The sequence below is a fragment of the Zalophus californianus genome, chromosome 15 (assembly GCF_009762305.2).
Source record: "Zalophus californianus isolate mZalCal1 chromosome 15, mZalCal1.pri.v2, whole genome shotgun sequence".
NCBI lineage: Eukaryota > Metazoa > Chordata > Mammalia > Carnivora > Otariidae > Zalophus > Zalophus californianus.
Genome location: NC_045609.1, coordinates 14995909 through 15007262, shown reverse-complemented (window position 1 = coordinate 15007262; position 11354 = coordinate 14995909). Strand labels below are relative to the sequence as shown.

Here is an 11354-nt window from a genome sequence, read left to right as displayed (position 1 = left end):
GCACCCTAGCCCGGGAGCGTCAGCGGCGAGGCGGCCCCGGGCCCGGGGGTCTGGGCGGGCCCCAAGGGGGCGTGGCGGGCCGGCGCGGTGGGCGGGTCCTGGCGGGGCGGGGCAGGCCGGCGCTGTGGGCGGGTCCTGGCGGGGCGGGACGGGTCCTGGCGGGGCGGGGCGGGGCGGGGCGGGCCCGGAGGGGCGGGCCCAGGCGGCGGCTAGGCCCAGCCAGCCGCAGGCCCGCCGCAGGCCCAGCGCGCCACCATGGTGCGACAGCGCCCGCGGCTGTGGGGACCGCTGCAGCAGCAGAAGCGGACGAAGCGGAACGGGGGCTGAGGCCGGGGCCTCCGGGTAGTGGGCCCGTGAACCCCCGCGTCCCCGACTACCCCTCCTTGCCGGACCATGCGCGCCCCGAGCCGTCCCGGAGGCTGAGCCCGTAGCCCCGCTCCGCCGTCGCCCTCCCGGCCGCCCCCATGGCCTTGCCGGGCGCCGAGGGCGCGGCTGACAGGCCGGTGTCCCCGGCCCGGGAGGGCCCTGCCGGCTCCGCGTCGTCGTCGTCCGCCTCCTCCGGCGGCTCGGCCTCCGCCTCGGCCTCGGCGGGAGCGGGGCTGTGGGCCGCGCTGTACGACTACGAGGCGCGCGGCGAGGACGAGCTGAGCCTGCGGCGCGGCCAGCTGGTGGAGGTGCTGTCCCAGGACGCCGCCGTGTCGGGCGACGAGGGCTGGTGGGCCGGCCAGGTGCAGCGGCGCCTGGGCATCTTCCCCGCCAACTACGTGGCGCCGTGCCGCCCGGCCGCCAGCCCCGGGCCGCCGCCGCCGCCGCCGCCGCCGCCGCGCCCCGGCTCGCCCGTGCACGTCGACTTCGAGCGGCTGGAGCTCAAGGAGCTCATCGGCGCCGGCGGCTTCGGGCAGGTGTACCGCGCCACCTGGCAGGGCCGGGAGGTGGCGGTGAAGGCGGCGCGCCGGGACCCGGAGCAGGACGCGGCGACGGCGGCCGAGAGCGTGCGGCGGGAGGCGAGGCTCTTCGCCATGCTGCGGCACCCCAACATCATCGAGCTGCGCGGCGTGTGCCTGCAGCAGCCGCACCTCTGCCTGGTGCTGGAGTTCGCCCGCGGCGGAGCGCTCAACCGCGCTCTGGCCGCAGCCAACGCCGCCCCGGACCCGCGAGCGCCGGGGCCGCGCCGTGCGCGCCGCATTCCCCCGCACGTGCTGGTCAACTGGGCCGTGCAGATCGCGCGGGGCATGCTTTACCTGCACGAGGAGGCGGTCGTGTCCATCCTGCACCGGGACCTCAAGTCCAGCAATAGTAAGTGGGCTGGGGGTGGGGGGGGGGACGCAGCCTGGCCCCACGAAGCCCACCTCGGTGCCAGCCCTGGGCCGGCCCCTCCCGTCCTTGAGCCAGGTGGAAGGAGGCGGGGGGTCAGCCTCCCGGCGCCCGCAGCACCTTCTGTGCTGGCCTTCCGGGGCCCGGAGGTTCAGCTAAACCTTGGTTACTAGCCTTGGGGCAGGTGACACACTTACCTTGACTTTGCTTTGTTGCTTTTTTGGGTGCCTTTAAAAAAAAAAATGCAGATCAGACTTGCTTGCTGACTAAACAATCTTCTGGAAACCTCACGGTGCTCTTTGGCCTTTAGGTACAATAAGTGGGTCATTTTGTGGAACTGCAAACCGGAGCCTTCCTCGGATTATGAGGAACCCATGGCCCTCCTAGGCTTCATCAAACCCCTCCTTTCCTTCAGCTTTACAAGTGCTGAACTGAGGTCGCTCTTGGCTTCATGTCCTTTGACATTTTCAAAGACTTTTCATTCAGATATCTCTGCACACGAAGTATGCTTTTATCATTGATTTGGTGGCTTCGGTGTTGATGGATCGTCTCCAGACAAGAAACACCGATTTGTGCCAACATGCACATGTAGGCTTAGAGCGAGCTCGTGGTCCTTTGCACAAGTACTTGAAATCTTGAAGACCTGGCCTGTATCGTTTACTTTGTTGATAACTCAGGGTGGATTTTCTAGCTGTCAATAGAGAACTGACAAATGAGCTAAACCCGAATCCTATTAAATTTCACCTTATAGAAGAGCTAATGGGATAGCCGTTTAAAGTTGGTTCTTCAGGGCGCCTGGGTGGCTCAGTTGGTTAAGCGTCTGCCTTCGGCTCAGGTCATGATCCCGGAGTCCCGGGATGGAGTCCCGCATCGGGCTCCCTGCTCAGTGGGGAGTCTGCTTCTCCTTCTGACGCTTACCCCTCTCGTGCGTCCTCTCTCTCTCACTCTCACTCTCTGTCTCAAATAAATAAATAAGTAATAAAATCTTTAAAAAAAATAAAGTTGGTTCTTTAACGTTGAAGATCACTTCGTGTTCTTAGGATGGGATGAAATTGCATGAATGATTAAAAATGCAGCCGGAACTTGCATTGGCCTACCACAGCTGCATGTCTTTCAATCTGGTAAAACCTGCTAGGACAGGCGCTAACCCAAACGGAAACACTCTCCTTCCCCAAGTCTGCAGGAAGAAGAGTGACAAGAAGAAATGATGTATTTGTTTTGTGTTTGTGTAGATTCTTTTTCCTATTCAAAATTCTTCAGCACTGAAAGTTACTTGAAAATGACGAGGGTGGCATTTTCATTATGGAAGTCAGAATATTTAAGTGTTGGTAACTACATGTTGGCATTGGATACTTGCTTTGGATTTTATTTTGTGCCTCCTGCTAACCCCCAATATAAATCATAACCTTATAATTTAGAGGACAACTGCTCAAGCGTCAGAAGCAGATTCAAACAAGCTATGGCATAAAAGAGTGGCATGGTAGTGTGTGTTCTTAGAGTTCGAACAGAGGCCACATAAAGGACTCCAGAATTATTTACTTTTGGACTGTGTTACGGTAAAGACATAGCACAGTTTTCAATGTACTTATTTTTTGTTAATGCTTCAAACCCTACAAACTTCACTCCCAGTTGGTGCTTATTTCCTAAAATGTGCTTTCAGTGAAAGATGTGTTTCACTTGCTGCCACAGAACAAGGCCTGTGTGCCCTGTCGGGGTCCCATAGGCTCTCTCCCCAGTGATGTCCTGCAAGCCCTTCTCTGCTGGTTATTTTCTGCAAAACCAGGTTATTTTAAGGACAGCAAAAAAAGAGCATCATTGCTTGCATTTGTGGCAGTTCTGTGATATACATGGAACCTGGCTTCTACAGACTGATTCTGTTGCAGGACATCAGATTACCAGCACAGGCAAACGATTTGGGTTAGATTGGTCCTTAGACCAAAAAAACAAAAGGGCCTGTAACGATTATTTTTTTCATTACGCTTACTTGGTTTCGTTGAGTTGTGATAATGCGTGAAGTCCATACAATCTGTTCCATTAGCATGTTTGCTAATGTTTGTAAATGCATAGAAGGGTAGATTAATCCATGTTCCAATCATAAACCTTTGTATATGAATTAAGAACTTTCAAAGAACCAATACTATTAAATAGGAAAAAGAAATAACATGACCCCGGAATAATAACATGGTTAAATAGTTTTTATCGACAGCAGGAAACTTGAACAGCAGAACATAGATGATAGATATGTCATTTGGAGGTGCTTATATGGTGCAACTTAGTTTTTTGAAAGCCTTTCCATGCTCAGAAGAAATTGCCAAACTTCCTGGAGCATTTTAATTTCCACAATTGTCAGGCAAGGTCGCCTTTGCTTTAAATTGTTGCACTTTGAAAAAGACATAATTGGCTTGGTCACTACCCTAGCCAAATATTTGTTACAATATGACTATTACTATCGTTTTTAAATGACTATAACAGGAACATTTTGCATAGGGCCTAAAGTATGCAAATCACAGTTCCTAGCACATTGCCTTATCCTTGCTCTCTGGTGTTATTTATTCAGTGAATAAATGCGGACACTTTGGAACTTCTCTTGTGGTACATGAAACCATGACTTCTTGCTCAGACTTTTGAGAACAGCAGAAACCCTATTACAGTGTGTTTTGTTTGAATTTATTGGTTATTTGCTAATGGTGGTAGTGAGTTAATGATAATGTAAACAATTGATTTTAAAAATCAATATTGAATTTTATCTTCATTCTGGAGTCCACAAAGAGCCAGTGTAAAACTACCTGGAACCAAGTTAGTTGAAATTACTGTTTAAAACAAATGTTTAAGTTTGGCATAGGAAGATATGGTTCTGGACATGTTTTCTTTCCTCTTTTCTCATTGGTCTTCTTTTATGTGGGAGACAGTGTTTATGTTAAAATAATAGCTGTGTTGTGATGTTACAAACAACTTTGTTCCTTTTCTAACAGCAAAAGATTGAAAGTTGAACCAAATTAGCAAGTTTTAAGCATCATTTATGTTGTTAAAATATGCTAGGCTCTGGCACTCCCTGGATGCAAAGTGTGTAGAAAGTACTTTGCCAAGTCTATCCATTTGCAACAACTAGAGAGGAGTATGAAGCAACTTTGTGTTCCTGTGAGCATGGCCAGTTTTCTGTGCATGCAGAGAAGAGAGAAAAATCACCGTGCATTTATTCAATATATCTTGAGCCCTCCCCTCACCCCCCAGTCACTTCTGGACCCAGGGACACAGTGGCGAACCACATGACAATATCCCTGTTGGCCCTGGGCTTAGTCTAGCAGGAAAGATTAGATGGTAGCCATGCAATGGCAAATACTAGTAAGCGTGGTGGGGGTAGATGGTGATGGGGCCAAGGATGAGGGTGCCCATCAGACTGGGGTGGTGGACAGAGGGTGCTCTGAGGAGGGACACAGAGATGTGGGTGAGGAAGAAGAATGAGTCAAGCAAAGATCCTGGCAAAGAGAGGGTGAAGGAGAATGAGCCTCACTTCCCGGGGAGCAGAGGGAAGGCTGGGAGGCTGAGGCAGAGGGAGGAGTAGAGGTAGGCATGGTGGGGCTCGTGGCCATGACCCACGGGGGTCCCACTCTGAGTGCCATCTGTCCAGAGCCTGGGAGCGTTCTGTGCAGAGGAGTGGTAGGATCTGATTCCGTGTTTACAAGGTTTCCTCTGACTGCTCTGGAGGATGGACTTAAAATTGGCCAACGTGAAGGCTGTCAAGGTTGCTCCCTTCAAAGAACTCGGTGGTTTCACCCAGGGTGGTAGGAACAGGGAGTGGTTTTCGGGGAAGTTACCAAGGAGAAGTGAAGATAAACTAGTACGATATGTGAATTACTGAGGATGGTTTGAATTATTAGAATTTAGTCCGTGTTTTGTTTATTCTGGCTGAAAAAAGATTGTGTGGCTTAATTTTTTTTTTTTAATATTGCATACTGTGTTGTGGTGGTGGTGGTGATTTTAGCAAAAATAAACATTCCAGGAGAAACTGAGCCACAAATTTTGGTAGCTCCTTACTTTTATATTTTTTATTTCAATGAGTAAGCATCTTTGTAGCTTGACTTTTTTTTAGCCTTCTGGGGAATAATTATTATATGTATTATTATCTACAGTGGTATTTCCAATCAATAAATAGACATAGTTACATTTAGTACCAAATGCAGTTTAGAGCTCTTACTGAAACTACAAAGGAATCTAATTTTTTGAAAAATTTTTCTCATTAATACAGTGTAAATAAAGGAACTATTTGAGAAAATTATAGGAAATGTTAATCTCCAACTAAGGTGCTTAAATTGCTCATTGGAGTGATTTGGAGGAGCTATTAATTGCGCTATTATCAGTTAAAAGACACGCATCTTCTTTCTCCTCTCGTCTGTTCTTTTATTCCAGACGTGTAGCTTCATGCCATGGCCTCTTCCCACTCCAGGGGGCACAGGGAGATCAGTACAGATACCCCAATGGTGGCAAAAGCTAATCTGCTTCTGACACAAAAAAAAGCTAAAGGATTTATTTTTAGAAGAACAGCAATGACAAATGGTCCCCACATCATCCCCTACCATTTTCATACTTGCATATTAAAAATAACAGGCCACCACTCATTTTTTTCCAGTTGTAAAGGGGGGAGTCAGTTATTTGGTTCTGGATTATGCAAACTCACCCTTCACTCTACACATCTGAACGTGTTTGTAGTCATCATCAAGTGTATCAAAAGCACGGTGAAGGAACGAGGAGGGGGGAAGACCACTCCATCCATTTCAGAAGCTGTCTGTGAGCCCTGCTTTCTCTTCTCGCACCAGCATGCAAGTGTTGAACTTCTCCAGAGCGGTGCAGTTACCGGCAGGAGCTTCACCTTCAAAGTCCGTCAGACCTGGGTTCGATTATTGGTGTTGTCATTTACGAGCTGTGTGACCTTGGGCAAGTTGTATAACCTCATTGAGCCTGAATTTCTTGATTTCTGAAACTGTCTACTGAAATCCTCTCTTGGAGATGGACAGAGTCCCAGACGGAAAATCTGTTTGATGTTTCTTTACCCCATCAAAGGCATTCATGGAAAAACTGGCATAAAAACAGGGAATCAAAAGTAGTTGGGTGCAGCTAGAATGAAAGATAGACAAGGGGTTTTCTGGGAAGGAAACAGGTGTTTAGCATGTGGCCAGCAGCGAGTGGGTGACTTGAACACCATCCTAACACGGATAGACTAACAAGAGCCAACCACTGGAGGTTTTGAGGAGGAAAGTGGTCTGCTCTGCTGAAAGATTAACATCTATACAGAAAAAAAAAAATACAAGCTTGGGGTAATTTGCTTTATGACTCTACTTATCATAGGTTATCAGTAGGGCAGTAAAATTAAAATACTTAGACATTGGTTTGACGTAAATTGTTTATCATTTATGACCGGAGCCTAGTTTTTATAATCAATATTCATTTGGTCAGTTAGTAAAGGGCATTTTCTCTCTCTGATTCACTAGAGTTAGAAAACAGTGACCAGATTTACCATGCCAGGCTGATGATTTCCAGTCCAAATATCAGAGTGACTGTCCCCAAACCTTCCTCAGCCCTCAGGACCTCCAAAAAGGTGACACACGTCCATTAAAGGAGTGTTGGGGTTCCTAGACAGACTGGCAGAGGAAGGGTTCCTAGACAGACTGGCAGAGCTGTGCTGGTTTTATTTTGGAGCTTGAAACAAATTTGTACAGGTGACTTCTAATCAGTGTGAATTTAGTTATTTTTAAAAATTCATCTTTTTCAAATACTGCTTCATCTCAGGTGCTTTAACTAAGGAATAGTCATATCAGGCAAAAGGGCTCACTTGTATCTAATGCTCACAAGGCACTGGGTACTGCCCAACCTCGATCCACACTTATTCTTCACAGCTCCTTTTTGAGGTCGGTACTTTATTCCCATTTTACAGATGAAGACGCTGAAGCCAGGGTTTAATTGCCTTTATCAAGCTCACCTGGCTTGTCAGAGAATTGAATCAGAGCCTCTAATCCTGGAACTTGAGCATTTATCTTCTCCATCTACCCCTGGATGAACAGTTCTCAAATATTTGTTATCAGGACCCCAAAGAGCTCTTGTTTACGTGGGTTATAGCTATTGATATTTACCAACTTAGAAACTTAAAATGATACGTTTAAAAATGTTTAATAATATAAAAACAACAGACCCATTACATGTTAACATAGCATTTTAAATGGAGAAAAAAATCTTATTTTCCAAAAGAAATTTAGAGAGTGGCATTGCTTTACCCTTTTGAAGCTCACTTTGAAGGCAGACTTAATAGAAGACAAGTGGATGTTCATATCTGCTTCTGCATTTAATCTGTTGATACCTTAGGGATGCCCAAGGGTCCCTACTTTGAGACTGCCCCAGGCTAGATAATCAGTTCTACTGGTATAAAATGGCACTCTAGAGGAGTTTTTCCTACGCCTAATGTAGCATCAGAAGCTCCTCGTGAGCTTTTAAAAAGTAAAATTCCCTGTCTCACTTTTGGATGTTCTGATTTAGTTGACCTTGGTTGGGAAAAAGCAATGAATTTTTTTTTCCTAACATTTTATTTAGAAAATCTTGAAATATAGAATTGAAGGAACTTGAAGCGAGCGCTTACATACTCACCACCCAGATTCTACCATTCATGTTTTACTGACTTGCTTTAACACAAATCTAACCATTAATCCAGCTGAGCTTTTGATGCAGCAATATATATATTTTTATAAAGCTTCTGGATGACTTAAATGCAGAGCCAAGTTTGGAAACTGCTATTCAAAGGACCAGATTTGTGGGTTCCTTCTTAGGGTTATCTGGGTTGATCTATAAATCCTTCCATGAATCCAGACTGTATCTCAAATCCAGTTAACTGTCTGATGAAATTGCATGGTTGGTCATAGAAGGCACCAGGTGAGAGTATGGGTAGATTTTCCTGGGCTTGCTCTCTAAGCATTTGTTCCTTTAACATTGGGTGACGAATAGTGTCATTGTGGCGTCTGAGGTTTGCCCTCTGACTCCACGACTCACCAGCTGTGAATCACGGGCCTGATTTCCTGATTAGGGTGATGTGAGGATAAAGTGAGATAGTGTTCTCCGGGGTTGGCACACTTTTCCTATAAAGATCCAGGTAATAAATATTTTTGGCTCTGTGGACCATAAGGTCTGTGTTGCAACTGGTCAACTCTGCTGTTGTAGCCAAAAGCATCTACAGACAGTATGTGAGCAAAGGAATGTGGCTGTGTTCTAATAAAACTTTATTTACAAAATAGGCACTGGGCTGGATTTGGCCCATGGGATGTAGTTTGCCAACACCTGGTATATGTCAAAGTATTTAAAAAACTGTAAGACACAATCTAAGTGGAAGTTGGTGACTATGCTCATTTTTATATATTGTTTAGAAACACTTTGAGTGCTTTAAATAACTCCTAATTTGTGTGTGTGTGAACTCATTGATACTTAAAAGTTTTCTACAACTCTTTATAACCTTCAGAACATTATCATTAGTCATTCTGCAATATATAGTGCCATGTAATCACATATTTGTTCATCTTGCATAGGGGTGAGGGTCTTTTTGATTTGGCTAATTTGCTTGACTGGGGCCAGCCAGCAGTATGAGGAAACAGTCTGGAGCTTTGTTCTCTGTAGGAGTGTTGCCATCTGCGTGCTTTGGCAGGTCTGCTTGTAACTTGGGTTGATAAGTTGAGGGTCAAGGAGGAGGCATGAAGTACTATGTTGCTATTGTAACTGTTTCACTACCAGGTTTCATTACTAGTTGCTTTTCTAAGCTATTGGAAAAAGACCAAATCACATGCTATGTGGGGAAGTATCTTGATTGCATATAGGAATGTTTGAGTTATTACTGGCTTAAGGCGATTTGAAGGAGTCTATTTAGTTTCAGGTTTTCTGCAAATGTTGAATCAAATAATATCAGATATATGGCTTTCTGTTTACTAATACCTTAGTGTAGAATATTGTGGAAGACTTCCTCCGTTTGCTTTGTATCTACCTTGTGAAAATACTAAGGGGACACAAATATTGAACTAGATTTGCACACACAATGAAGTGTAAGAAGTTTTCTCATTAAAACTGAGCATTGTAGGCATCCATGAAAAGGTCCGTACAGTGGCTTTTCTTTGTGGCACAAGAGCAAAATGAAGTTCTATTTTAGCCGACCACCTCTCTGTTTTCTTCAGAGAAGTCCATCTTGTGCACTATGCACCAGGTACCCTCTGAGGCTTTTGAGGTGTTCAGTAGTGAGCAAAGCAGAAACACATTCCTCCACTCCCGGAAGTTACATGCCAGTAAACAACACAGACTTTCAAACAAGAAATAATAAAAGATGTAGCATGTTGGAGAGTGGGTAAGTGCTTTAGTAGAAAAACTAAAAAAGTAAGATCGAAGAGGGTGAATCTGTTGAGGTGAGCAGTTGAAGTTTTAGGTTGGATGGGTAAGGAAGGCCTTCCAGAAAAGGTGGCTGATCAGGAAAACCTGAAGAAATGAGGGAATGCGTCATCTGGGGAAGACCACTGTGGTAGGGGCAATAGAAACTGCAGAATCCCCAAAGCAGGAGGCCAGTGTGACTGGAGAGAACTGAAGGAGAGCAGTAGCACGTGAGGGGGCGGGGGGTCAGGTCAGGCAGGGTCTGGTAGGTCTCGCAAGACCTTTGACTTTACCGTGACCCTGGAGAGTTTCGAACTGGGGACTGGGATCTGATTTGCTTTCTAGCAGGATTGCGCTGGCTGCAACGTTGACAAGAGATCGAAGGGAAACCAGGGCAGAGGTAAGTTTGGGAGTCATCTGCGTCCGGCTGGTATTTAAAGCCCGGAGGTGGGCTGAGATTATCTGGGGAGTGAGTAGATAGAAAGACCAGAGCTCCAAGGCCCCTAGTCCTGGCGGTCTGCAGTACTTAGAGATCAGGGAGATAGGAGGAATCAGAAAAAGGAGTGGTTAGAAAAGAAAGAGGGCCCCAGAGAGCCATGGATGCTCTGGAGGTCAGTGAAGAATGTGTTTCAGGGAAGAATGATCAACTGGGTCAAATGCTGCGGATGGACGGGAATTCAAAATAACTATTCTGTTGTAATTCTCTTTAAAATAGTCTTTGTTTCCTAATACTGTTTCAGGGGTGCAGAGGTGAGTTGGTTTTCTGTAGTAGCAGCTGACTTCATGTGAGAAAGCTGATACCTCATCTTCTTTGTACTCATTTTTCCCCCTTATAGTATTTAGGTACCCGTTCATTTAACAAATATGAATGGTTGCTGTGTAACATCAGTAAATCAATACATAAAGTTAATTAGGTGCAAATTCTATCCTCCAGTTGCTTCTAATTTAATCAGAGAGGTGAGAGGAACAGGTAGGGTAAGACATGATGATAGAACTTCAGGGCATTAGAAATGGGAACTTCTAGCTGAGGTCAGGCAGGAAGGCGCCCAAGGGGAGAAAGAATTTATTGACTCCTGTAATATTGGAGCAGGAGGAGAGTGAGGAAGTTGTTCTTTTTTTTTTTTTTTTTTTTTTTAAGAGAAGGGGCGTTAGAGATTCCAAAGGCTAATGGATTTGAAGCGGTCTCCCAGTTAACACCATGGTGGAAAGGCAGTGCCGGTACCCTGATGCTCATGCAGGAAGTGGGGTGCCCGCCCGGTGTGGTTTTCATGGAGGATGGGAGGGGAGAGTGTTCTATACAGCAGGTGCCCACATGCAATGCTGTGTTTTTCAGAGGTGGCCAGTGGTACACAGAATTGTTAGGATGCAGGGTTCATCTTAGACGACACGGGATCTGAAGAGGTCATTTCGAATGAGGTCCAGAAGGGGCTTGAAGGCCAGGGGGAAGGTTTGCCTTTGCCTCCACAGACTGGTGAGTGAGCGAGTGGAGTGTATGGTGGGGGAGGCAACATGGTGCCAGTGAGGGATAGATGGAGAGAAATACGCGAAATGTGGTGCTGTTTGGTAAACTTAGCACTTATTCCTTATAGGTGGTTGTTTTCAGACTTGAAATTCTCAAAGTAACTTTCCTTAGGCTGAGAAAAGTGTGTTCATTA

The 11354-nt window shown here is 46.3% G+C and overlaps 1 protein-coding gene across 3 annotated transcripts in view; it reads left to right on the top strand.

The window, feature by feature from the left end:
* Positions 1-316: 316 nt before the first annotated feature.
* The window catches only part of MAP3K21 (mitogen-activated protein kinase kinase kinase 21), a 57307-nt gene continuing 46269 nt past the window's right edge, over positions 317-11354 (top strand). For 2 of the 3 annotated variants that reach the window (XM_027596490.2, XM_027596493.2), the window contains exon 1: positions 465-1296. In XM_027596490.2, coding sequence (XP_027452291.1) covers positions 465-1296 — 832 coding nt within the window. Of the gene's footprint in view, positions 1297-11354 lie in introns of all 3 variants that reach the window. The other variant, XM_027596491.2, reaches the window with a different exon arrangement.